This window comes from Lutjanus erythropterus, chromosome 19, assembly GCF_056507025.1.
Source record: "Lutjanus erythropterus isolate fLutEry1 chromosome 19, fLutEry1.hap2, whole genome shotgun sequence".
Classification (NCBI taxonomy): Eukaryota; Metazoa; Chordata; class Actinopteri; order Lutjaniformes; family Lutjanidae; genus Lutjanus; species Lutjanus erythropterus.
The window spans coordinates 20,681,962-20,709,245 of NC_139335.1; the positions used below are offsets into that span (position 1 = coordinate 20,681,962).

Genomic DNA, 27,284 nt, shown 5'->3' on the forward strand with positions numbered 1-27,284 from the left:
AACCTAAACTACAAAGTTTAGTTTATACATTCTGAATGTAATCTGATCACATTAATAAGTATCCCTCATAGTCTAGTAATAGTATATTTTTGTTTGTATGTTGATCAATATATCATTTTAATGGAACATTGTCAATTTGTGCAACAAAAATATTGAGACGATTTGTATTTTTTTTACAAGCAATAGCAGTGGTAGAGCGCTTCTCAAGGTGAGCAGTTTGTAATGGCTAATGTCATTTGTTTTTTTCCTTTACAGACAAACATCATCAACAACAAAACATACATTGGAAACTGTTAATGGATTTTAAGTTATCATGTTTCACAGTCAGGTAAAAGATTACATTGATAAGAATGTGGCCATAGCATAAATAAGAAATGTTTTTCTTCAGCCATCAAAATCTATGTTTTGTGGTCACAACAACAGCTATCAGAGAAGAGAAGGAAAACAAACAGCGTTGTGACCCTGCAGACCTGAGGTCAAATCCACCAGGCATGTCATGTGCAAAGTTCAAGGCTGAGGGAAAGCGGAAGTGCTGAGCTGATAACAAAAGTCAGGGAAAAGATGCAGTGACACATCTGTAAGTGCTGGTAAACACAGAAAACAAGCAGTCCATGCTGACTTTCAGATGTCCCTCTGAGGAAAATCTAAATACTGTACATGATTATTAATGCAGCTTTATCCACAGCATCATCAGTCATTCTGAGGCTTTGTCAAAGCCGTCATCGAGACTCAAAATCCTGCTGTGCAAGTTGTTTCTGTTTGCACAGAGTGCAGAAAAATACTGCTTTTCAAAGAAAAGTTTCATCTGAATCCCTCGACATCATTAATGATTAATGTAACAACAAAGGTCATGTAAGGCAGGCTGGATCATTCCAGTTACTTCCACAGATGGATGGAATAAAGTCTGCTGAAGTCATGGAGACTTATCTACTTGCCACACGTGCTCTTCAGTTTAAAAGAAGGCCTAAATATCAAGTTAACTGAGGACATTTCTTTCTGATTGCAGCACAGACATGGATGACTCAACTTCAGTCATACACAACTATACAATTAATGCAATTCACATTTAAATAGTGATGTAGAAAAAACATTGCAAAAAGGACATCCCATTTTATACAGTCACATAAATTCATGAATTATTCAGAGCATTATGCATTCTGATTAAACGTCTGAGCAGGTTCCAATAAATTTCATCACATGTTTAAGCAGCCCTGTCTCATGCCAAAGTGTATATAGACCCACCGATACTACAACAGTGATTCCCAAAGTGTGGGCCGAGGCCCAATGGTGGGCTGTGTAGGCCTGCAGATGGACCTTGAGAAGTCATGTAATAGAAACAAAAGTTTCAGTTTCATAGTTTTCAAGCTACCATAAAATCCAATCTGGTTTGAAGGGTATATATTGTATTTGGTGACCTAACACATGAGATCCAATACATTAGACACAATTCAACCAACCTGCAACCAACACCAGCAACGTTTCTCAGCAAGCTTTATTTTGAAAGTCTAACCGAACGTTGCATTCAGGTTATTGCTAACTTGACTGTGGAATGAAAGTGTACTTTTGACGTCTAGGTGAGGCAAAACGTGACACTAGGATATGACATCACAACTCACCTCATCCAATACGGACAAAAACAACCAGTTGGGTGCACAGTGACCTTTGCTCAGGCTGCCAGAGAGACCAGCTTCATCTGAGGACGCTCTGCTCACCAGACAGCAGCCTGACCAGTGGCACCACTAACAATATTTGATCAAAGTTGTGCACAGAGAATGAGATGTTCTAAAATGTTCTAGTTCAGCCGTAACCAAACTTAAAGATGCCAGGGTCCAATGTGAAATCAGAAAATGTTCTGAGGCCCACCCAAACTTTTAATCACAACTCTGATCAACACAGGAAACTATTTGTACCAATGACAAGATATAAGATACATTCCGGTGTTAATGTGACAGGTCAAAAAGTACAGTGTAACACAGGTTAAACTGGGTCAGATAAATTAAAAATAACACGTAACTGAAATACCATGGCTTTGTTTTATTAGTCCTGATTACTTCTTACTTCTTACTTCTTCTCCTCCTTTATCAAGCCTAGATTTTACCAGCAGTATTAGGTGTAAGGTAGCTGTTTCAGTGGAATTATTTGCTCAGGACTCATGATAAGACTAGAAAAGTGTACACAGTACAGTCCAGATCTCAGGCAACCCACTAAGAATATTTGCATGTAAGTCCTTTGTTATCGCAAACATTTTGAATAGTAACTGTAATTTAATTACATATTTTTTCACAGTAACTATAATTACAGTCACATTCATTTTGTAATTTCATTACACAGTTACTCTCTAGCACTTATTCTGTCCTATTAGACATTTGAGTGAAAATCGGTCATAATTAGCATGTAAATTCTTGAGTTATGGCCAAAAACATGGTTTGTGAGGTCACAGTGGCCTTGAGTCAAATGGACATTTGTTTGAAGACAATTGCTCAAGATGGTCTTGAGGTATTGCGTTCACAACGAGACGAACATGATGTCACGATGACCTTCCAAGATCTAATATTATAATAAATAAATATAAATAAATAAATAAATATATAATATATTATATCTTCGGGTCCAAGTGGACATTTGTTTCAGAGGTTTTGGAGCTATTGCCTTCACAAGAACAAAATAACCCAAAAGCATAATGGCACAAATATTCTGTCAGACATTTTTGATGTTTGACCTGTATTGATGCTGCCATGAGACATTTCTGTCAGTCAGTCAACATCACACATCTTGTTCATCCCAGCCTGCTCTGATGGGACATGACGTCACACTGTTTTGCCTCACGCAGACTCGCCCCCCTGAACTCTTGCCCACATGGAGTAAACATCCTGTCCAGGTTAACCATAACCCTGTCCAATTATAATTGCAATCAGACCCACTGTTGCTGGGTACTGGTTTACTAATCAGTAATATTATTTCCCCTTTATAAGATTTGTGGGAAACAGTGACCAACTTATATGACTCTGTGTCTTTGTTAGACTGATGTTGGTGGATAATTTTTTTTTTTTAGAAATTAATAATCCTATGCACAGTAACAACAGGGTGCTCATAGATTACAATCCCCTTAACTGACAATGATGAAGAAACTTCAACGTTAATGTTAAATTTACCCTTAGCACTGTCCACATGCTTTTAGATACAGTCATGAGCATAGCTTCATACAGCTATTTCTTTGGTGAGCTGACATTTGTGTTTATTTGTGTTTATTTGGCAAATTATCAGATGATAGTTGAGTTCTGGTGCTTTTGTTAGTGTCAGGTGTGTGGGAAAGGTCGAGGCAAGCAAAAAAAAAAAAAAAAAAGGCACGTCAGCTACTAATAGAATCATTAATTTCAATTTAACAAATATTTCAGCTTTACCTTGACCTTGAAGGAGTGCTCTGTGAAGGTTTTTGTGAATAACCCTCAGAAAACCTTCAGGGAGCATGTAGAGTCAATATTTGTCCCCTGAAATTTAAAAATAGTGGCAGAATAAGATTTAAAAAAAAAAAGAAATCCTGTAATAAATAAAAGTAGTCCTTTAAAAAGCATCCTTTTTAAAATAGGTATTTATTTATTGAACCATATTAACTAATTTATATGTACTCTCATTTATTTATTTAATAGGTATAATATTTATTTATTCATTTATTTGTGGGCATATTCGTTTGTATGTTTGTTCATTTATTTATTTTAAATATATGCATCGATGAAACTGAAAACAAGATCAGATTTTGGGGAGTGAAAATGTTGAGTGATGAATGATGAAATTAGTATCAGAGCGCCTCCTACAGGACAAGTCATGTACCTGCGCACCGGAAACCACGTGGTTCAGCTTTTCACACACGCTTGTTGCAGCTGGGATGGCTTCCCTTCACTAGTGTGTAGTTTTAAGTTAATCACAGAGGTATCCCTTTCATTTAAACAATGTCGGAAAAATCGGAATTGAGGATCAACTCGCAGTTCGCGCAGAAATATGACAAATACCGACAGAAAGAGGAGCTGCAGAGACGTAAGTGTTAGCTAACGGTGGCTAAACTAGCAGGCTAACAACCCAACGTGGGAAAGTGTCGCTGGACTTGAGTTGCTTTCGTCGACGCCGTGGTGTGTTTTTAATATGCGTGTGTCCTGTGTTGTGTTGTTGTGCAGTGAAGGACAAATACGGAGACCGAGGTGATGAAAGTGGCTCCGAGTCGTCCGAGTCCAGCTCTGATGACAGTGAAGTGGTTAGCATCTCCAGACACACACTGATCATCACATAACCGTGTCTTACTAACATCCCACTGGCTTTAATCGGTCGTCTCGCTGTTTTTGTCCTCCAGGAACTGGACCCTGAAGTTGAACGGGACTTTTACAGAACATTGTCCCTGCTGAAGAAGAAAGACCCCAAGATCTATCAGGCAGATGCCAAGTTCTACTCAGAAGGTGATTTAAGTTAATATACAAACATTTATTTATCAAATACATTAACTCAAATGAACTAAATTAACTTGGTGTAAAGATTGACAGATAAATCAGATAAATCTCTTTCCACTTCCAGATGCATCCACCAGTGACAACAAGCCGTCAACCTCGAAGAAAGCAGTGAAGCCCATGTATATCAAAGACTATGAGCGGAAAGTCATACTGGAAAGGGAAGGGTGAGTGAGCTACTGATGTGCCATGGTTTACAATGTTTGACCTCACCACAATTATATAGAACTGCAACAGTTATTTGATCAATTAATAGATTTGTGTCATAAAAAAATCAAAATTCTATCATTCCAGCTTCTTAAATATGAATATTTTTGGCTTTCTTTATGCTGATATCAATATTTTGGGTGTTATTGTGTGTATATGTAGTATAGTTATTGCAGTATCTATCATAATATTCAAAGAATGATGTGAAACTTGGTTTAGACCTTGAGGTGTGAAAGCAGGGAAACTACAATGTGGTTGTTGAATGTGAGCACTGGTCTTTTTATTTTTACTTATTAGCAAATATGAGGACGATGACGAGAGTGATGAGGAAGAGGCCGCCATGAGAAGGGAGGTAAGCTGAAATATACCTAATAATTTTTTTCCTTTGGGAATATGGAGATACTTAAAAGTGACAGAAGATTTATTAATCATCGTTGTTTTCTTTCAAAGAGAGCTGCCTCTCCGAGTTACATTCAGGAGCAGAGGGAGCTGAAGGAAAGGTAAGACTCAAAACAATGTGAGGGTGTCTGGCAATACAATTCACAGACTGGTAATGGAAATCAAACTCTCCCTTCAGCTTCCGTAAATTCGTCCAGGACAGTGACGATGACGACGAGGGCGGTGAGGAAGACGGAGAATCCCAGCTGTTGACCAGGAGGATCAAAACACAGGAAGAGAAGGTCAGGAAGTGTAACTAGTTAACTCCCCAACCTGAAACAGAGACCTGCTAACATATTCCACTTCAGGATGAACTTGTCTCCTTCTGTGTCAATTTTTAGGATAAAGAAGAGGCAGACTATGTGGAGTGGCTGAAAGGTCAGGCTGAGGTTGAGGGTCCAGAAGAGGTGAAGGACATGGTGAGTGTGTGTGAAATATACAGGAGAGTTTGAGTTGCATGTTGGGAAATTAATTTAGAGGCTTGCATTAAGCTCGGTTAGTGATGAGACCTGTTTGTGTTGAGACAGAAATACTTGAGGGACTACTGGAACGACCCAGAGTTGGATGAAAAGGAGTGTTTCCTGAGAGACTATGTCCTCAACAAGGGCTATCTAAATGAGGACGACGATGATGACCGGTATGTTGCTTATATGAATGTTAGGTTTGTTTTCCTCATCAAGCATCCGTATGCAGCCTGATTGCAACATGTATAACAAACGCTCTTGATTCATTAAGGATCCCAACCTACGATGAGGTGGTCCAGGAGGATGTGGAGGACTCTGAAGAGGAAGGGGAGTCTTTCTTGGAGCGGCAGGACGACTTCGAGAGAAGCTACAACTTCCGCTTTGAGGAGCCCGACTCTCAGCAGATCAAGACGTACCCCCGCAACATCGCCACCTCTGTGCGCTCCAAAGACGACCGCAGGAAACGCAAAAGGGAGGAAGTGAAAGAAAGGAAGCAAAAGGTGTGTATTGTGCAAAAAATCCCTCACTATTAACGGGATAGGTCAGATTGTTTGATATTGGATTGTATGAGGTACTTGTCAGTGAATTAGCTGCAGCAGATGGCTTTCAGAACGTCCTCAGTTTGGTGAAGCAGAGAGAATTACAGGCAGGGAAACAGCAGCAGCAGTTCATTACTTACCTTCCATATTTTATCTGTTTAAAAAAAGGTCTGTCAAGGATAAAAGTCTATCAATTTAAGTGTACACTAAAGATTTTGAATATTTTCACCACTTTACCTTGAGACCAGACAGCCTTTTCTGACTGTAAACCTCTATAATACAAGACAAATTTCACTCTCCAAACCAACCAGACTCCATAATCAATATCTGTAATTTTACCTCACGGATCATAAAGGTTACTGGTCTGCCACTGCTTCGCTCTGTTAGTTTGTTGGTGTTAGTGTGTGACTTCAGTGAACCTCAGCCAACCTTTTAAAACACCAAAGTCAAACAATAACATAAACAAAATAACTAATGCATTGATTATCAATAAGTACCTCAAATGACCCATCTTTATATCCAAACTCTTTAATGTTTGGTCTCTTCTCAGTGTTAAATTTCAATATTCCTTCATTCATTTGCTTCCTTTCCCAACAACTCTTTCAGGAGAAAGAGCAGAAGCGGGAGCAGCTGAAGCAGCTGAAGAACTTGAAGCGAAATGAGATCATGGAGAAGCTGAAGAAGCTTCAGGAGCTGACTGGCAACGAGCAGCTCGGCTTTAGTCAGGCTGACCTCGAAGGAGACTTTGATCCACAACGACATGAGCAGCTCATGCAGGTGGGTATATTTACAGACACACACACACACACACACACACACACACACACACACACACACACACACACACACACACCTTCAAAACCATGGAGACAGACAATACACGGTTAAACGATTGCTCAGGACACTTTTAAGTTTTTCTGTGTTAATTTTTATTTATGTGCTCGCTTAATTGACCAATAGCTAAATCCCCACCCAACTGTGATTGTCCAATCAGCTCACTGATCATAATTAGGTTAAGTAGGGCTGTATTGACTCTGTATTTGAAGAGCTTTGAGGGGTTTGTCATTTTTTTTAGACTTAACTCTGCTCTGGTATAAGCTAGAAATATTAGTGATAGCAGGTAAGCTGTTCACCATTAGCACATCCACTGTGGAGTATCTTACCCGCTGTGTTGAAGCCAGAGGCCACACTCAACTGTTCCTTTTCTACTTACTTTTAAACTCAGAAGCTATTTTTGTTTTTCCTCCCGTTCACAGAAATTCTTTGGGGATGAATACTACGGAGAACAAGAAGACGAGAAGCCTCAGTTTAACGATGACGATGAACTCGAGGGTAAGCCTGTTTTCTTCATGTGAGCTGATGCAGCGGTGTTGAAACCTGCAGGTTTTATTCAGATGCAGTAGTAATTCCATGCTCATGGCACGTGCTCAACCAACTGAGCTACTGAGGCATCCCTAGTCATTTTTTTTTGACATCTTAGTGTTAGATTGATCGATGGTGGGATTTTAATTGAATTGCATTAATGAATCAGTCTGTAGATGTAAGCATGTCCTGTTGTGTTTGTGCAACAGAGCACTGGAACTGGGACACATGGACAGGAGAAGAACAAGAGGATGGCTACGGTGAAGAAGAGGAGGAGTACAATGGAGAGGAGTACGATGCACCCCACTGTGACGATGAAGGCTTCATTGTGAGTCGACTCATTTTTGCATACGTTTTTTGCTGGACAGTGTTTTTTTTTTTTATTTGAGTTCGTTCTGGTAAAGAGAAACCGGCTCACTAAATGTCAACCTGTCAACATAGATGGATGCAGACTACGACCCCAATCAGCAGACTGCCTCCAAGAAGAAGAAGAAGAAGGAGAGGAAGAAGATGCAGAAAAGCGATATGCCACAAATGGGCAAAAAGAGAAAAAAGTCTCACTTTGCAGAGGTCATCACTAAAGACAAACCAGTGTTTGATCCACGTAAGTGTCAGTAAACCTCCTGCCATCACATCATAACTATCCTGAGTCCACCAACAGACAGAGCTGTGTGTTATTGTTGTAGTTGTTGTAAGGCTGCTTGTGTTTCAGAGGAGAAAAGCTTCGAGCAGTACCTGGATGAGTACTACAAGCTGGACTATGAGGACATCATAGACGACCTCCCCTGCAGGTTCCGCTACAGGCAGGTCCTGCCCAATGACTTCGGCCTGACCACGGATGAGGTGAGAACTGACGAGAACTGCAATGTGGTTGAAACGAAATGAGAACAGTGGATATGATGTAGGCCGGCTGGACGCTGGTTAATAATGCTGCAGTGATGAGCGTTAAGCTGACTGATCTGGTATTGCTTTTTCTCCGGGAAGAGCTCTGACCAGGGAATGATCTCACTTTAATCTTCTCTCTGAGCAGACAGTGTATGAAATTTGAAGTGTTTACAGCAGATATTTGTTACACATGTTATGATAATGTACCAAATGTGTCACATAAAGACGTGAAGCGTTGGTTTGAACTAATGAAAGTCTCTGGTTCTTCCCTCAGATTTTAAATGCTACTGATAAGGAGCTGAACAACTGGTGCTCTCTCAAGAAGACCTGCATGTTCAGGTACTGTCCAGAGTGTTACATCTGTTCTGTTGTTTCAGGACTTTGATTTATTACTATTATTAATCATTTTCTTTTGTTCTCTCAGGTCTGACAAGGAAGAGATGAGTGATTTGAAGAACTATAAAATCAAGGCCACGAATGAAAAGAAGAAGAAACAAGTCCTGAGCTCTGTATATTCTGAGTGAGTATAACACATCAGCTGGATACCTGGTAACAAATCCAGCCTCGCCATAGCAGTGTATAACAGTATTTATCTGAATTTAATCTACAGGGAAAGTAAGGACTTGGAAGAGACTAAGACCAAGGTGGGGAAGAAGCGAAGAGATCGTCTGAAGAACGCTAAGAATGAAGGCAGAGCAGAAGAGGACGGCGCCGCCACCTCCATTATGGACTCGACAGAAGAGACACTCGCCCAAGCTCTCAGAGAGGCAGCAGACGACGCAGAAGAAGAGGAGGAAGAGGTTTTGATACCAAAGAAGAAGAAGAGACAGGAAGAGGAGCCCCAGACCGTGGTTACTGATACTGCTGAGGAGGTGGCAGATAAAACCGATGAGGTGAAAAACAGAACTGAGAGGCCAAAATGGTCCAAGAAGAAGCACAAGCACTCAGGTGGACGCCTCGCATCAGGAGCCCTCGGGGTGAAAATAGGCGGCCGGGAGTTCAGTAGACAGAGACTGAAAGCTTACGGTCTGAACCCCAAGAGATTGTTCTTCAGACAGCTCGGCAGACAGAAACGAAAAGCACAGGAGAAGAAAGAAAAGCAGAAAAACAAGGAGTGATGATGTGCATTGTCAACAGAACAATCCATTGATTTTCTAAGAATGAAAGACAATAGGGGAAATTTATTAACTTTTTCATTATTTACAAAAAATATGAAGAAAATGTTTAAATGGTGGCTACAAATTTTGAATTTTTACCTCTCATTTATACTGACACTTAAATGTGTATAAATATAGATTATGGGTTGAACCTACTTTTCTTGTTATTCATTGTTTAAATTTCACAAACTGCAATAAACTTGCAGTCAAAATTTGGTCCCTGTGTGTTTTTAGGCTTGTCATTTCTGACAAGGATGGAGTAAAAACATACTCAATGCTTATGAAGATGTCCATAGTTTTCCTCCATGGAGTAAATTTAACCCACATCTGCAGGCATGCTGGTGGTTGTGTCTTCTTCCACAGCAGATTCAAGCAGATGTGTGAACCATCGATAAACTGGATACCAGTGGTGGACAGTAGTGAAGTACATTTACTTGAGTACTGTACTTAAGTACATTTTTTGAATATCTGTACTTTACTTGAGTATTTGTTTTTTGGAAACTGACCTTCACTACATTTCAAAGACAAATATTGTATTTTGACATTTCTAGGAAGGTGGTTGTTACTTTTTGACTGAGCTTTGAAGTCAGCTGTTGCTGTTTTTTCTTTTCCAAAATGCAGTTGGTCACATGCTGTGTTCCTCACAAAAGAAAACCAATCACAGTAGCTCCTCTCAAATGGGACTGATGTAAAAGCAGAAAAGTCTTGTGTAACAAGAACAAGCAAACTCTCCCTCTTTCATTCAATCAAAAAGCGGTAATGGTGACGGCAGGAGAAAGACAAAATTAAATCTCAACATGTTATTATAATTATTCATTATTCCAGGTAGCTTTTAATGTTGGATTGTTTTATTGGGGTGAAAAATACAGCATAATTCATGTATATACTGCCTCCGAGGACAGAAAGAAATCTCGGTTATTTAACAGACTTGGAGAACTCCTTACAGTTGGCTTCAATCTAATGTTATGATGTGATTTTAATACAGTTACATCAGAAAATGACAATAGCTGTCCCTTTTGGTTTTGATTGATTGTATTGACTGTATTTCTATGCTGAAGTTTTTATAGGTGTTTCTATAGGCTTTGTGTAGCAGAGTGGTTCTACAAGCAGATCAGTGCATCAGTAGGTGGTTTCAGAGTTACAAGGTTCTGTAAATGCATCATGAAAACAATACAGCATATACTGATATTAGGAAATTTGAATACTTAAGTATTTTTAAAAAACATGTACTTCTGAATACTTAAGTATTTTTAAAACCAAGTACTCTAGTACTTTAACTCAAGTAAAATTTTGACTGAGCAACTTTCACTTGTAGTTGAGTAATATTTGACCAGGAGTATCTATACTTTGACTCAAGTACTGGGGTTGAGTACTTTGTCCACCACTGCTGGATACTACATGGTTGATGAAAGCAATAAACTAGAGCGGCTTATAATGTGGAATATAAACTTGTATTTCTGTGGATGGGGACTCCTCATTAATCCTAACTAATTTCTATATGAAATACATCAGGGGTCTGTGTAGAATTGAGCCTTTTTTTGAGCCACTTTTCATTTACACATTCCATAGAAATACCTAAAAAATGACAATGTCAAATAAAATTGATGACTTGCATTCATTGCCTGTATTGAATTATGGACATTTTATTAAATTTCTCCCCTCCTGTGATAGTCCCCAGGCTTCATTGTTAGATGTTTTTGAAAAGACATGAAAAAAAAAAAGATGTCGATGTTGAAGAAAATCTACCAACATGTTGCATGTTGCTAACTGACAATTCCAACTTTCTGCTGTTAGCGTTTGAATTTAGCAAATAGGAAAGAAGCTCGTGCAACTCTCAACCAATCAGATTCCAGCCCCCTCACCCCATCCACCAAGAAGTACAGTAGGAGCGAATTTAAAAAGCATTACAGCAGCAAGAACATACTGACGCTACAATTTGACTCTTCGCCCTGAATTTCACCGTCAGGAAACATGGTGAGGATTAAATAAAAGTTTTTCTTTTTGACTTCACTGGGTTTAACTATGCAAACGTCCCTCACCAATTATCAGTTGAAGTTGATGTGTCTTTGTCGATGTTAGCTAAAGCTAGCTTAAGTTAACAACTGAACGTTTAGCTTCTGCTAACGTTCCCCTGAACGAAAAAGTCTGATGTGAAGAGCAGTTTAACAAAATCTAATTTTTCCTGGTGATATAGTGTTTTAAGGTTTGTCTAGGAAGGTGATGAGTAGGTAACGTTATATTCTGGTATACTGTAAATAAATGTTCAAGCTGCTAAAAAAAAAAAAAAAAAAAAAAAAAAAAGATCAACCGTCAAAAACTGACAGCAGTCTGCGGGAGCGCGCGCAGCCCGTTGGTCGCCCACTGTCCTAATGTTATCAGAGAAAATAGCTGCGCAGTACAAAAAACACATCAATAACACAAGGCACGGGGGTAAAAAGCAAATCGGAAGCGGAAAAAACAATAAATATGTCTTTTTGAGTTTGTGTTTCCCAGTCAGGGTGGGAAATTAGCACCAGAAACCAGCCCAGTGCAGATAAAATATGAAAGTGGCTGAAAGATTTAAGACACAAATTCAGTTTTACCCATTGAAATACCTACAACACAGAAGTACAACCCATAAAATGCAGCTTTGCATTTTACCAAAAAAGTGATTGCAGCTCCTAATTTGTGACTCAAATGTTCTGTCTGCCTCAAAATAGTTTAATTTCACTCTTGATGGTTATATTTGACAGATTGAGGCCAATCTAGTACTTTTACCCGTTGATATAGCTTTAAAGGGGTAATACAACCATTAACAAGTAGTTTTCTTGAACAGTGAGTAATGAGTAAATGATTAAAAATGTAATAGTGCATTGCTTTTGTTTGCCACCAGCGTGAGTGTATCTCCATCCACGTCGGTCAGGCTGGTGTCCAGATTGGCAATGCCTGCTGGGAGCTTTATTGCCTGGAACATGGAATCCAGCCGGACGGACAGATGCCCAGTGACAAGACCGTTGGAGGAGGAGATGATTCCTTCGACACCTTCTTCAGTGAGACTGGAACTGGAAAGCACGTCCCCAGAGCTGTGTTAGTGGACCTGGAGCCCACTGTGATCGGTATGGGTTCACAATTCTCCACATCCACAATTTTTGATTTTAATGACTGATTGATGATTGGTTTGATTTTAACTTTTTTTTTTTGCACTGACAGTCGTGTCCTAGACTACACAGTCTTGATTTGTAAAGATCAACAGTCATTAGCTTTATGCCCTGACAACTGCCATTTAAATCATATAATGTCCAGTAGGCTATGTTGTGTTTTCTTTAGAAGTGTTTTTGTTTTTCCTTTGGATTCGTGCTGGAAGCAGCAAGTAGGTGGGGATGGAGAGGGAAAAAAATAGGAGGAGAATCGCAGATTCTGCCTTTGGATTTGATTATTGAAATTGAAAGCTCATTTTGATTGATTTTCAGTTTAATATTAAAATTATGACACCCCTGACTTGTATACTGAAATGAAATGAATCCTAAAAATATCATACTTGTTGTGTGTGATTGTTATGATTTGTTTTTCTCCAGTTGTTAAAATCCTGCTATAATTTATGCTAATTTCCCCCAGATGAGGTGCGCACTGGGACGTACCGCCAGCTGTTCCACCCTGAGCAGCTGATCAATGGTAAGGAGGATGCCGCCAACAACTACGCCCGTGGACACTACACCATCGGCAAAGAGATCATCGACCTGGTGCTGGACAGGATCCGCAAACTGGTGGGTAAATTCAGAGCAAGTTAATTCCTAATTTTGCTTTTGACTATCCAATGAAATTATATAATTGTATCTCATATGTGATTACTGTCGGTCCTCTCTGTCGTCAGGCTGACCAGTGCACTGGCCTTCAGGGCTTCCTGGTTTTCCACAGCTTTGGAGGTGGCACTGGCTCTGGTTTCACCTCCCTGCTGATGGAGCGTCTCTCTGTCGACTACGGCAAGAAATCCAAGCTGCAGTTCTCCGTCTACCCAGCTCCCCAGGTGTCCACTGCTGTGGTGGAGCCCTACAACTCCATCCTGACCACCCACAGCACCCTGGAGCATAGTGACTGTTCCTTCATGGTGGACAACGAGGCCATCTACGATATCTGCCGTAGGAACCTCGATATCGAGCGTCCCACCTACACCAACCTGAACCGGTTGGTAAGTCAGATTGTGTCCTCCATCACTGCTTCGCTTCGTTTCGATGGTGCCCTCAATGTTGATCTGACAGAGTTCCAGACCAACTTGGTGCCGTATCCCCGTATCCACTTCCCTGTGGCAGCCTATGCCCCTTTCATCTCTGCTGAGAAAGCTTACCACGAGCAGCTAACGGTGTCGCAAATCACCAACGCCTGTTTTGAGCCAGCCAATCAGATGGTGAAATGTGACCCTCGTCACGGCAAGTACATGGCTTGTTGCCTTTTGTATCGTGGTGATGTGGTGCCCAAAGATGTGAATGCTGCCATTTCCACCATCAAAACCAAGCGCACCATCCAGTTTGTGGACTGGTGCCCCACTGGCTTCAAGGTTGGCATCAACTACCAGCCTCCCACTGTAGTTCCTGGTGGAGACCTGGCCAAGGTCCAGAGGGCTGTGTGCATGCTGAGCAACACCACTGCTATTGCAGAGGCCTGGGCTCGACTTGACCACAAGTTTGATCTGATGTACGCTAAGCGTGCCTTTGTTCACTGGTATGTGGGTGAGGGTATGGAGGAGGGAGAGTTCTCTGAAGCCAGAGAGGACATGGCAGCTCTGGAGAAGGATTATGAGGAGGTCGGAATCGACTCCATTGAGGGTGAGGGAGGGGAGGAAGGAGAGGAATATTAAACATAACATAAAGGCATTAGTTAAACAGGAAACAGTTGATTCCTTTTGTTCTTAAACACATTTACATTACATTTCATTTCAGTTTGATCTGATGTACGCTAAGCGTGCCTTTGTTCATTGGTATGTGGGTGAGGATATGGAGGAGGGAGAGGACATGGCAGCTCTAGAAAAGGATTATGAGGAGGTCGGACTCGACTCCGTCGAGGGTGAGGGAGGGGAGGAAGGAGAGGAATATGAAACAGAACATAAAGGCATTAGTTAAACAGGAATCAGTTGATTCCTTTTGTTCTTAAATACATTTCAAAAATTACAGTTGGTCTGTTAATTATCAGTTTAGCTCTGTTCTCAATAAAGTTCCTGTAACATATGAAGTTGTCTGTGTTTTTTTTATAAAACTATTTGTTGTTTTCTTTCAAAGAATGACCAATTATCTTTCTGTCTGAATCCTGGACCAGTTTATGTAATCCGATAAGAAAATTGCAGACTTAGTCCGACAAATTTTTGTACACGAATTAAAATACATTACATCTAAAGTTTTGCAGAAAACATATGATATCCACAGTGTTTACATTATTATTATTAATAGTCATTTACATTTTAATCCACTGAGTGCTTTGGAGAGAGGTCTGGCTATGTGACACTAAAGAAAAAGGAATATAATAAATGTCTGAAAGAAGAGCTGGTGTCTTCAAGAGATCATATGAGTGACAAGACAGAAAACCAGAACCATAAACTTGTGGTGCTGTTAGCTTGTTTGCTACACTTAGCATTCAAATGAAGTATAACTTATGATAATGATTGACATTTCTTTAAAATGAAGAAATGTTAAAGGACTTAAGATAGTGTTTGTGATTTTGTTTCATTTGAGGCCCGTCTTTAAAGCTAAATCTCAAAGTGGCTGAGTGTTTAAATCACTTGGCCTTTTATCTTACTATTTGAAAAATGTTATTTGATTAAATACTGTTTTTTCATGAAATTATTGTCAAATCATTTTCTAAAAAACGTAAGATATTTTTTCTGTCAACTTATTTGTTCTACTAATGCTCTAAAACTGATAACCAAACCAATAACCAATAAATTCTATTTATGACACTTGTAAATTTGCAGTAATTTAAACAACCTGGTTTGTACATTATGCTGTGAGTGTTGACACCACATTCCTTGTTGTTTTCAGTATTAAAGTTAAGTGTTCCTAAGAAAAAAGCAAAACAAAATAAAAATTTTTGTGTTGTTGAAAAACAATAGGAGACAAATAATTAGAAAAGAGGGGCTGGATGAGTTATTATTTAGTAAACAGGGACAGTCCTGTCCTGTAGGTGGCGGTGTGCACAGACGAGGCTGCTCGAAATCCGCCAATGACCATAGAAGAAGAAGAGGAAGAAGAGGCGCGCGGAGGCTCTGCATTTGAATCACGGAAAAGAGCTGACCGGTAAGACGGTTTCTACTTTACTTCCACCCAAAATGACCTTATTTCTTTCATAAAGATTGTTCTTACTAGTTAATTATAGAATCGGTAGTTTTTGCTGTAACTCGTATCGTGTGTCAGTGTCAGGTTTTAGTTTAGTTTGCCACGTAACTACGGCGAGTTAGCTAGCTATCATTGTGAACAAGGTAAACAAAACACAGGGAGGGTTTCATGCATTTTAGTCGGGGTGTTGCATTTACGTGTCTGATGTTGATGATGAGATGTTTTTTACTTGGTGTTATGAAACTAAAGTATGACTATGGATTATTCGATTGAAAATACCAAGCAATATATAAATATCAATCAACTGGATGAAAACCTAAACGTACGACTGTTTATACTGTAGAACAATAACGAACAATTTACTGCTTGAATACTGCTGCAGATGACTAAAGGAACTGAATAAGTTACAGGACTTTGCCACATTAATAATTTTATTCATGTAACATAAGTTAAAACAGTTTACAAGCACTTTGACAGACAAAGCAAGAGTTCATACCCAGGAGGCAATATATGACAGAAAGTCAAAACTGAGGTAAAATTAAAACAAAAATCAAAAGGAGCAAAAACATATAGAGTGAAGGCAGAATGATAAGAAATTAGAACAATAAAAACAAGCAAAAGCATGCTTAGTTTTAAGCCTTAAGGCTGTGAACTGGATCATACTGGGTCAACATTTCTACTATGTAGCTTGGGATAGACCTAGATGGTCTTTAAAAGTGATTGGTAAAATCTTAAAATCAATTCTAAAACCCACAGGTAACCATTGGAGAGAATCCCGGGATGGGGTGATGGGGTGTCCTCTGTCCTGAACCAGTTTGAGATGAGAGAGTAACTTTTGGTTTATGCCAGAAAGGAGAGAGTTACAGTAGTCAAATCAAGAGACGATAAATGCATGTTATGGAGTATTATTACACTGTGGTATTATCAATTCTATTGAAGTAAGTCATTGAATATTCTTCCATTACAGGAGACAGAGAATTATTGTTTGGTTGTTTTTTGTCGATAATGTGAAGGTTAATAAGTCTTTATGACCTCTCACTCAGTGCACCCTGCTTAGAAAAACACTATTGTATTGTTTATTCTCTTCTGCTGTGTGCTTTCTAGCTGGCTCTGTGACCAAAATGGCTCAAGGTCATAAATTTCAGGACTTGGAGGAGATGGGGGAGTGTTTGGTGGCCTTAATCAACAGCTCCCAACCTGACAAACTGAGACGGCTGAAAGATGAACATGAGGCTCTTTTTGACCAACACATGGAGACGAAAAAGATTGTGACACAGATTTTAAAAGGCAAGTAATCAGACGTTAAATGATTTATTGTTTCTCACCTGTCAGTGTTCTCTATGTTATCGCTGCAGCATAAGGATGAATTAGAAAATATCTCATTCACAGTATATGAGGTTGTGTGCCAGCACTGTATAATGTCTAACTAAACGTCAGCAACAATTAGCCAAATCATATTCTGTGTGCATCCATTAAAGGGTTAGTTCAGATTATTTAAAGGGGTTGAGTATGAAGTTCTTATCCATAGTCAGTGTATTACCTAAAGTAGAAGACAGTCAGTCTAACCCCTCTGAAGAGGAAGTATTTAGCAAAGTGGCCCACCTAAAAGAAAATTCAACATCAATTTAAGCCATTACGCAAGTCAAATATCTTGCTTTCTCCAAACCAACCGAACTCTATTGGTGAAATCGCTAATTTTACCTCACAAAACATGGGACCTGCCTTGAGAGTAATGTTTGGCTAACTTTCCAATCAGAAAAGGCTGTGTAATGGGCAAATATATTATAAATACAGTGTAAACTTAAACTGGTACTATTTATTTATTTATTTATTTATTGTGGATCTATTTTAAGTGGTGAAAATACCCTTTTTTGCTGACCCTGCAGCAGTACATTGCTTAGCTTCTGTGCTAATGCCCCTCTTTGCCCCTCCAAACTGGGTTGTGTGCTGACTGGCATCTACTGCATGTAATATACTGACTGTGGACAAATCTCTCATAAACCCCACTTCAAATAATCTGAAATAGCCTTTTAAACTTGGACCCAGACCCTCTAATTTTCATCATCAGTGCTCTATCTGTCTGCCACTCCGTTGTCATCTCTCCATCCATCCATCCTCAGATGTGGCTCAGATTGAAGAGAGTGTGGGCCAGAGGCTTCTGGACATGGAGGAGGAGAAGAAGCAAAGGGAGAATGAGCTAGAGAGCCTGGAGGAACAGCTGAGGCAGGCCACAGCCAAGAGCCAGATCACGGACTCAGAATTACAGTATCCTTTACACATCTGTGTTTGCCACAGAAAGGGCAAATCTTCTGTGTCATGTGTGTGTTATGAACTTTGTTTTTTCTTGTTGGCATCCTTAATCCTCCTCCAGATTTCTGCAGAGAGAGTTGGAGAGTCTGAGAAACACTGAACACGAGCTTCAGACTCTTCAGAACGAGGTGGATGAAGACACCACTGAAGTCATCCCTTCAGCAGTGTGAGTATCAGATACTGAGTAATGAAAGTTTCTTTTGTCCAAGAAATTGTCCCACTGCTACAACTACTTCCAGTTACCACATACTGTATAAAATGACAATTACCCTTTTCCCCTCCTTTTGGCATTATTTGCTTTCAATTACCCCCTGGAAAATGCTGTTCCATACATTGAAAAATACTAATTATTTTTTTAGGGGATGTTTGCTACTGAATCTAATACCATTTTATGTATTTTCTGATTTCTTTGTTTTGTTTTTAATCTTCCCTCGACAGATATGTGGCTCAGGTGTACTACCTAATAACTAAGATCAAGTGGGAATATGACACACAGCCCAACATCTTGAAAGGAGGTACAGTTTTCTGTTGTTATTTGTGTGTTGCTGTGTCAGTGTGTGTGTGTGTGTCTGTTAATATGCCTTCACATAGTTTTCTCCTCTTGCAGTGCACTATGGTGCAGACCTGACCACGCCCATCAACATCGACACATCTACGCGATCTCGGAGTGACGTAAGCGACCAGCTGTGGGACTTCGTCAAAACTGAATGGTAGCTGAAGTATAAAGGTGTCGTCAGAAGTGTTGTCCTCATTATTTTTGTTTGTTTGTCAGTTTGTTTGTTTTCTCCTTTTCTATACAACATTGAAATTGTTTTAAAAATTAAATATCACAGATCTTTGGGTTGAGTTGTCATTCTCTAATTATGTTTCAGCTATGTGGAACATGCTGTAGTGTCAGATGAGGCCGTGGGGTTGTTGACCACTAGATGTCGCTGCAGAGTTTTGTTATGATTGTAAATGCATCAATGGTTTCCTTTTGTTTGAGTCAGATGACAGCAGAGTTTTTTCCATGACATCTGAACAACATGTATTTGCTGAGAAAGACATTGAGATGCTGTTGAAAGCTTTAGATGAAGCTTGTAGGTGAAATAGTCAGACTAGTTTACTAAGGTTCAGGCCAGTGGTTCCCAGCCTTAATTGCCGATGCTGATTTTAGAGAAGAATAACTCACTGAATACTGATATGGAATATAGTGAATTTTTGAGTTTGAATGAAAATAGACATTTCCTGTGGATTTTGCAGCAATATGACTATGCAAAGTTGCTCAAGTCAGTTTTCTTAAACAACTTTGAATTTGAATATTTAATTTTAAAATATTTAAGTTAAATATTGTTAAACATACTAAATAAGAAAATAAAGAATGAAACAAAAAAAAGCTAAATAAACATCAGCACTATAATATTATTCACTATTATCTATTTCCCCAACATAGATCATATTCATGCAACTTTGTTTCACTCTATTTCTTGCCAACTATTTTGATGATGAATCATCTCAATATTTTTTCAGGTAAAAATGTCACTGTTGGTTTTGGACTCTTGGTTTGGCAAAAAAAAAGTTATTTGAAGATGTTATTTTGGGCTCTGGGGAACAGTGCTGAGCTTTTTTCACAGTTGACATTGATATTTTACAGACTAAATGATAAATAATCTTCAGATTAATTGGTAGAAATGCATGAAAATACAGAAATTGTTAGTGCGAGCCCTAAACTTTTCATTACTTTTAGGCAACAGTTTAACTACACAGTTAGCTGACAGTTTCATCTTTTGATTCATTGCTGTATAAATTACGGCTGCAACTAACCATTATTTTCATTTGTGATTAATCTGTTGATCATTTTCTTGATTAGTAGATTAGTTGTTTGGTCCAGAAAATGTGAAAAAATATTGATCAGTGTTTCCAAGATCAAAAGGTGATGTCCTCAAATCTTTTGTTCTGCCAACATGCCAAATATATTCAATTTATTTTCATAAAGGATTAAATAAGCCACAAAATATTCACTTTTAAGAAGCTGAAATCAGAGAATTTGGACTTTTTTTTTTTTCTTTGAAGAAAATCAAAATGGATGATTTATTATTATAAGCAACTAATTTAATAGTTGACAGCTAATTGAGTTTTGCAGCTGTATTATTTAGGTTGTGATGTATTTAGAAATCAATTTCTGTCAATATATTATTTTCATAGGCCTCTTTAAGTGTAACTGTACACTTAAATTCATCTAATCAAAATTCAGGTATGATTGTGGTGGGTTAGCAAAAAAGTAAGGCAAAATAATAAATGAATTATGATGATAAGATGCTGAAACTTCTCTCCAGGCAAAAGTTAGTGTTTTGGCACTGGGACGTGTGTGTTGTATTATTATTTACCCATCAGCTCTACTGAGAAATGCAACTTCCTCCTTCTTTGAAAAGGACCTGATGCCATGACTGTTTACCACTGCAGCACAGCAAGTGGTTAGGAGGGGGCAGGACGACATACGACTCTTGGGGAGGCTGAAAGTCACACGTACCCTAACTTGGAAGCCCCACGCACTAGTGTGTGGTTTCCTTACGGTAAACAGAACAGCTACCAGCCAACACTTGTTTCTGCAAATTCATCTAAAGCCTACCTCAGCCACAGGCACACATCATATCAAGTGGTTAACAAGTGGTTTGCATGAATGTGGGTCTTGAAGTAAAGATTGAGCCTCTATTTTTCTTTAGTTTTCCTTTCATTGCTGCATTGTTGACGTCTCTCATTACACGGATATTTTCTTTTTTAAAAAAGGGGGAAAAATACAAAATATTATTTAAAAATGATTTTATTGCTGCTGTATGATCAGAACTTTGTGTGTCCTGAAAACGGGCTGTTCCTCAAAGCAATGGTCTGCTATACAGAAATAACAGACCATAGCATGCTGTAATCGACCAATCAGAATTGAGTATTTAACAAAGCTGTGCAATTAAAGTTACTAAGATTGGCTTTAGAAAGTGCTAGTGCTGTATTTGATGAAGTGCGTCACCCTTCACGACAACATCAGCAGTTACCATGGTGTACAGTTAAGTCCTCTATTATTGCACTGACATCTGTTTCTATTTTTCTGGCCACTCAGTGCTTATTTACAGAGTTCATTTATATTAATAAAGCTGAATTTGTCTGTTCATTTGGGGCAAAACGAGAGACAGAATGTTTTTAATATTGAACCAAAAAGGGATATAAAAAAGATTCAGATTCACATTTCCCAACAGCTCGTACTGTCAGTATTTATAAAGGTTTTGTTTCATGCCAGCAACTAATTATTTAGACATTATGAGGTAATATCAGTAAGAAATCAGAGAAAATACTTTTTTTTGGTACCACTTTACAATAAGACTATTCTTATAAATGATTTTTAGATGCCTTATAATTAGGTTATTAATTAGGTTGTATGGACCATAAATCATTAATAAGAAATTACAACCATGTTATAAGACAGTTTTCATACATTAATGTGAGCTCACCCCATTAATAACAGGCAAAAGGGAGCCTTATTGTAAAGTATAAAACCAACTGTTACAGTAAACACTATTGCCAAAGCTTAATGTATGAATATGGCAAATTTTACATGTTAATTTGATGCCAAATTTAACTTTTTCACTGCGACGAAATGCTGACGGTGATTAAATGCTACTAACTTATTAAGAAACATCTGATGAAGCTTACAGGCATAAATGCTGCTGATAGAGAAGACAGAGTAAGCAATGAGATCTGAGGCTTAACAGTACAGATAAATATGGGCTCACTATTTAGCAAGTAATTGGTCACTCTGGCCCTTTTATCTAATATGTTGTCACAGCTTATTAATAAATTATAAAGGGCTTAACCTGTTTGATAAGCAAATAATAAACAATTTATAAATCATCTATAAGGCCTCTCTTATTGTGAAGTGGACTTGGGTACCACTTTCCAATAACTCTACTTATACATGGTTTATAAACATTAATAATTATGTTATAAAATATTTACAACCTACTTATAAATCATTTATAAGGGTAGTCTTACTGTGAAGTGTTACCTGTACATTGAACAGAAACCTGAGTGCTATGTATATATTCAGACCGTCCACAAAAACAGGAAGGCTGTCGATCGGTGAGAAACATGACACTTTCAGGCATCTACTGAAAACCTTTATAGAACAAAAACTCTAGTTTGGGGTAAAGAATATACAAACCTCCATGTAAACATCATTCACATATGTTTTATTCAGTGCACATATAAAACTGGCATCATAACTTAAGTGAGTTTTTTTACAATACAAAATGCAGCTCAAAAAAAGGCTATAGATATTTACAAAGTACAGTAAAAAAAAAAAACAGTAAATAGATTTTGCTCTTTACATTTATGTACAGTATTACAGTTGGCAAAGTGCCCGTTTTTATGTGACTATGACCACAATGAAATTCCCCGGCACTTTGAAGCCCACACACTCTGTCGTCTGGGCTTTAACATATTTCTGCCGTGTGTGACAAGATTATATCTTCCCTCCTTCTCAAGAAAAATAGATCTCATGGTGAACTTTTCTGCAAAAGAAAAAGGCTCTTCTGTCTTTTGGGCTGTTTGTCCACATGCTATATTATATCATTGCCATATTTTAGTTTAAAAAACCAGCAAGGCGTCAACAAACCTCCACTGTCAGCTTTATTGCTTTTAGTCATTCATCAAGTGTCGCTACATATGTCGATGGGACCTCCAGTGCTGCAAACCGCTCAGCACAACCCTCCGTATGACGTGTTCAGTGCGTCTCCAGGCCTGTGAGACTCTGATCTCGGCTGAGGGGACCTCTACCCAGCATTACTGCTGACCAAAACTCACATGGCAGAAATTACATGGTTTTGGCAGCACAGTTTGGGTGTGGATGCTCTGTGTTTGTAACAACATATCATTACACACTACACAGGAAGAGGAGATAAGAGTGAATCTTATGCTTTGACCTCAGTCTATCAGATGTGCAGCATAACTGCATGCATTTCCGTCTTTGATTCATTTTATGTGCAAAAGCAAACTGATAAAAAATGAAATGACATTTTTTTTCCAGAAGGAATAACCTCTGATAAATACTGACCTTGTTTTCAATGTCTAAGAGAGAAATGTAATGCATTTTTTCACAGGAAACTGCCAGCTGCTATTAATGTTTGACAGTTCCTGTCTTTCATTATTAAAGCATTGTAGAAAATATGCACAGAAAGCTGAAAAAGTTAATGCCTTCTCCCAATTTGGACTTCTTTCACATACACAGAGCTTATTCTGCTCCATGAAGATTAATACAAAACTCTGGCAGAGCGCAGCTGACGACTTCAGCTCCTACAGCTCGTACGTGTTTGCTTGACTCGAGCAGATCTGCAGCTCAGACTTGAGAGTCATAACAGCAGTCCAAGTCTTAGTCTGAATGCTTGCTCTCAGTGTGTCATGTTTTAGACATCCTGGGGTAAATGGCTTTGATAGTGGAGGGTGTTAAGTTCCCTGTGGACACTGTCGTCTCCAGTCCCTCCAGTCTGTGAGAGGCTGCGTCAGTCTTACTGGTGCTGCACTCCAGGAAGGGCATCCCGATCTTCTTCACCTGTCCGTCTTTTGTCATGAGGCAGTGCCGGCAGAGCAGCCGGAGGATGGCCCTCCTCATGTCCTTGCTGGTCAGGGTGTAGATGATGGGGTTCAGAAGGGAGTTGAACATGGCGATGCCCAGGAAGTAGTCTGCCTTGAGGAGCACCTCGCAGCTTTTGGCCGGACAGCAGAAGTCCAGCAGGAGGAGGATGAAGAGGGGCAGCCAACATGCGATGAAGACTCCCAGGACGATGGTGACAGTCTTCAGCAGGGCCATGTACTTCTGGGACTTGCGGTACAGGCCTTTTCGCTGTGGGACTGAAGCAAGACGCTGCGTGTTGGACTTGACAATGCGGAAGATGCGGACGTACAGCACCACGATGGACATGAGGATGGCGCTGAAGACGGTGATGCAGAAGAGGATGTAGCTTTTGGCGAAGAGCGGGAGGACCGTGGAGCACTGGTCCAGCTGTCCTATGCAGTTCCAGCCGAGGACAGGCAGGACACCCAGCAGCACAGACAGCACCCAGCTCGCCCCGATCAGAGCAAACATCCGCCCCTGTTTGTCCCCTTGGTACGGCTTCATCCTCACCATGGTAACATGGCGCTCTATGGCGATGGCCAGCAGGCTGATGACAGAGGCGGCCAACATTATGAACACGCCCCCCTCCCTCAGAAACCACAGCACTGGGGTCATATTTAAGGTGTTGGCACCTGACATGATGATGTTGACCATGTAGGTGAAGCCCGCGAGCAGGTCAGACAGAGTCAGGTTGCCCAGCAGATAGTACATGGGCAGGTGGAACTTCTTGTTCTTCCAGATGGCCAGAAGCACCACAGCATTTTCTACCACGATGAGAAGGCAGACCAGCAGGAACACTATGGCCTCTGGTTTCAGTCCGTCCTTGTACTTGTTCTCCTTCAGTTTGCCCGTGTAGTTATAATGCTCTATGATGACGGCGTTGCTCTGGTACTCACGAAACATCCGAAGCAGGTTTCCTGTGGAGGGTGACATGGGCATGGCGGATGTGGACACAGCAGCATAGGCAGCATGAAAAGTCTCTGTTGCCATTCTTTGGTGCTTCCAGAGGTAGATACTTCTTCTTTTCTTCTCTTGACTTTAAAATTAGATCCACAGTGAGGATGTCATATAGTCCTCTGGTTGTGCATTTCTTTCTTTCTTGGTATTGAAAAGACAGAAGTGGGGGGAAAAAGTCTTCCGGTTGATGTAATCAAATAGAATTTCCTGTGGTTTGAGAATTTTTCCTCCAAAGAATCAAAGTTTTTCACTGCCTGGGCTGCACACTAGGAGGCGGTGAGAGCCAGCCTGCATTACACAAGAGGGAGAGAAATCCAGTATTGACAAGAGAGAATAAACACAATAATTAATGACAGGAAATGGAATATTAAATTAATTTAGAAACGCTAAAACAATATCCAGAATACATGAAGATAATTACACAAAATAGCGATCATATCGACATGATTAATGGGGGGGGGGGGCTCCAGTGCGGAACATGCAGTAATAACTTCTAAGGAGCGTCCAGACTTCAATGTGGAAACATTTTGAAAGTCTAAATTAGAGTTTTGCTTGAACGTTTTGAACTCAGTGGGAGTGTTTTCTTGCCAGCCAATATTTAAACTCACGTTTGGGATGCAACAACTTGAAACTAATTTGCAGTTTATTTCATGCGTCATTTATTGAGATGACCAGATTTCTGAAATGAGAACGGGGCATAAATCCAGTTCGGCGGTCAATATATCATTACAGTATCTAATGTTATTATCTGTGAAATTCCAGTTTTATTTATTTTAACCATGGTAACGGTAATAAACTGTGGTGCAGGCCGAATGATTGGATACTATTTAACTTTGTAAACATCATAGTTTACACTACCAAGATCTTCCCCTTCCTCTCTAATATTTTATGATAAATAGCAGCATACACTATAAAAAATACATGCCCAATTTTTGTATTGTATCTCTTGTTTGGATTAGTAAAATGCAATCTGTAATCATATCTTTACGTTTCCTCCTCTATCTCCTTCACTTTTCTTCACATCTAGTCTTTTTTTTGAAACACACAGTTAAAAACGGGGACAGCTCCAGCCAGGGACAGGCCACCAAAAACGGGGACAGTCCCTGGAAAATGGGGACGTTATCCTTTCATCTATGCGTAAATACGCACGCATTCAAGTATCCAAACCGGCAAACTGAACTCGTACAGGCAATTAGACTGGGAGTATTAAATAATATTTTCTTTACATACCCATCCAGTCGTAATTGGAATACATACAGTAAAGGAAGTGTGTCTGTTTATACATTATAGCATCAAACTATCCGTATTACAGCTTCTGCAGTTTAAAAATGACCACTCGCACATAGTTAAGTCACTATAAATGTATCACCGGGCAGCACAGACGCGTTTCACGCCCCTGAGGGCATCTTATCGGTTAAAAAAGTAACTTCAAAAAAGTTTTTCACCCACCTGTAAAAAACGTGTAAAATATCCAGTGAAACTTTTAGTGATCCACGGCCGGAGTAGACGAGGAGGAGGAGGAGGAGGAGGACACGGACTCAGTCTGCAGCACAGCGACATGTGAGTGTGCTGTGGGAATGGAGCAGGGCAGGACTCAACACGCAGTGGGTTGGTCTAAGTTTTTGCCCTTCAACGTTTTTCCTCCCTCCTTCATCTGACCCCGTGAGTTTTTTGTTTTTTTTTTCTTTTCTGATTTGCCCTCAGGGATTAAAGCTCACTGGCAGATTATGAGATTGTTTTTGTGTCACTGCAACATAATAAGAAGGTGAGGAGAAAGTGAGATTTTCACCTTATCACTTTGCCCTGGGGTTGAGCTCAGGCTTTTTGCAGCATGTTACCAATTGTTTTCTCCCTCCTGTTTGAAGTGTAATTATGGTTGTAGATCATTACAGCTCTATGTTGCTCTTCTGGTTTGTCAGATTATGTGGAAATCTCTCTCCCACAGTTAATAAAAGGCAAACATCACACTCAGAAGTCAACTCAAAACTGGAAACCACAAGTTAATTTGTCAGTGGAAAAATAGTAATTTGTGAGAGTGGTGCGGCTGCATCTGTTTTGCAGTCCAGAAACCCCAGATTTCAGAAAATAACTTACTCAGATATGCTTCATCTGTAATTATCTTTTAGCTCACACATCAAAAAAGACACTTTTTGGGAGACATGGCATCTGGAGGTCTTTTTCAACTTAAAGATCCCCTGCAGACATATTTTAAGACATACAAATACTCTGCTTGAATGATGAATTGTGCACAAAAACCTAAATTGCCTCATCAGATATTCTTGACATTGCATGTGTGGCTAATCAGTCAACTCACTTGATTGATTGGGCAAGTGGTTAAAAAAAAAACAGTTAAAATTCAAAGCTTCAAGTGGGACTTACTTACTTTGACTACATAAAGCCCTAGTTTACACTTATTTGTCTTCCTTCTAAACAAGTTTTTATTTGTGTTGTGCTAAACTGCTAAAGACATTAAGGTCACTAATGAGTCCCTGACTGGGATTAAATTAGTGAAATCACCCTTTATATGTCCTCACA

At 39.5% G+C, this 27,284-nt stretch overlaps 4 protein-coding genes and 1 non-coding gene across 5 annotated transcripts; 4 read left to right on the forward strand and 1 right to left on the reverse strand.

Moving 5' to 3' along the window:
• Window positions 1-3,841: 3,841 nt before the first annotated feature.
• kri1 (KRI1 homolog) lies at window positions 3,842-9,624 on the forward strand. Its single transcript, XM_084744736.1, has 18 exons — window positions 3,842-4,032; window positions 4,170-4,246; window positions 4,343-4,445; window positions 4,561-4,660; window positions 4,998-5,052; window positions 5,151-5,200; window positions 5,278-5,380; window positions 5,480-5,557; window positions 5,666-5,775; window positions 5,874-6,102; window positions 6,748-6,918; window positions 7,398-7,473; window positions 7,713-7,831; window positions 7,945-8,107; window positions 8,216-8,346; window positions 8,663-8,727; window positions 8,813-8,908; window positions 8,999-9,624. Exons 1-18 carry the CDS (start codon window positions 3,948-3,950, stop codon window positions 9,504-9,506), a joined length of 2,319 nt encoding a protein of 772 aa, XP_084600862.1. The 5' UTR covers window positions 3,842-3,947; the 3' UTR covers window positions 9,507-9,624.
• On the forward strand, window positions 8,434-8,533 carry LOC146309734 (Z30 small nucleolar RNA). The gene has a single exon (XR_014772539.1). It is a non-coding gene; the product is annotated as a Z30 small nucleolar RNA (small nucleolar RNA).
• A 2,751-nt stretch (window positions 9,625-12,375) lies between the features above and the next one.
• On the forward strand, window positions 12,376-14,433 carry LOC146309735 (tubulin alpha chain-like). Its single transcript, XM_084745270.1, has 3 exons — window positions 12,376-12,640; window positions 13,140-13,288; window positions 13,396-14,433. The coding sequence occupies exons 1-3, from the start codon at window positions 12,520-12,522 to the stop codon at window positions 14,374-14,376; spliced, it is 1,251 nt and encodes a 416-aa protein (XP_084601396.1). The 5' UTR covers window positions 12,376-12,519; the 3' UTR covers window positions 14,377-14,433.
• Window positions 14,434-15,707: 1,274 nt separating this feature from the next.
• On the forward strand, window positions 15,708-18,994 carry spc24 (SPC24 component of NDC80 kinetochore complex). The gene is made up of 6 exons (XM_084745092.1): window positions 15,708-15,805; window positions 16,949-17,131; window positions 17,965-18,109; window positions 18,216-18,320; window positions 18,593-18,669; window positions 18,762-18,994. The coding sequence occupies exons 2-6, from the start codon at window positions 16,966-16,968 to the stop codon at window positions 18,866-18,868; spliced, it is 600 nt and encodes a 199-aa protein (XP_084601218.1). The 5' UTR covers window positions 15,708-15,805; window positions 16,949-16,965; the 3' UTR covers window positions 18,869-18,994.
• Window positions 18,995-22,350: 3,356 nt separating this feature from the next.
• Window positions 22,351-26,342, reverse strand: s1pr5a (sphingosine-1-phosphate receptor 5a). The gene is made up of 2 exons (XM_084744698.1): window positions 26,199-26,342; window positions 22,351-25,037 (listed from the first exon to the last, which is right to left on the reverse strand). Exon 2 carries the CDS (start codon window positions 24,780-24,782, stop codon window positions 23,577-23,579), a length of 1,206 nt encoding a protein of 401 aa, XP_084600824.1. The 5' UTR covers window positions 24,783-25,037; window positions 26,199-26,342; the 3' UTR covers window positions 22,351-23,576.
• Window positions 26,343-27,284: the final 942 nt, after the last annotated feature.

Bases quoted from the DNA above. Each gene is read 5' to 3' on its own strand.
- kri1 (XM_084744736.1), top strand. From the start codon at position 3,948: ATGTCGGAAAAATCGGAATTGAGGATCAACTCGCAGTTCGCGCAGAAA. The intron at 5,053-5,150 runs GTAAGCTGAAAT...TTTCTTTCAAAG, and splicing joins AGGCCGCCATGAGAAGGGAG to AGAGCTGCCTCTCCGAGTTA. The intron at 5,201-5,277 runs GTAAGACTCAAA...CTCTCCCTTCAG, and splicing joins CAGAGGGAGCTGAAGGAAAG to CTTCCGTAAATTCGTCCAGG.
- LOC146309735 (XM_084745270.1), top strand. From the start codon at position 12,520: ATGCCCAGTGACAAGACCGTTGGAGGAGGAGATGATTCCTTCGACACC. The intron at 12,641-13,139 runs GTATGGGTTCAC...AATTTCCCCCAG, and splicing joins CCTGGAGCCCACTGTGATCG to ATGAGGTGCGCACTGGGACG. The intron at 13,289-13,395 runs GTGGGTAAATTC...CTCTGTCGTCAG, and splicing joins TGGACAGGATCCGCAAACTG to GCTGACCAGTGCACTGGCCT.
- spc24 (XM_084745092.1), top strand. From the start codon at position 16,966: ATGGCTCAAGGTCATAAATTTCAGGACTTGGAGGAGATGGGGGAGTGT. The intron at 18,321-18,592 runs GTGAGTATCAGA...TTCCCTCGACAG, and splicing joins GAAGTCATCCCTTCAGCAGT to ATATGTGGCTCAGGTGTACT. The intron at 18,670-18,761 runs GTACAGTTTTCT...CTCCTCTTGCAG, and splicing joins GCCCAACATCTTGAAAGGAG to TGCACTATGGTGCAGACCTG.
- s1pr5a (XM_084744698.1), bottom strand. From the start codon at position 24,782: ATGGCAACAGAGACTTTTCATGCTGCCTATGCTGCTGTGTCCACATCC.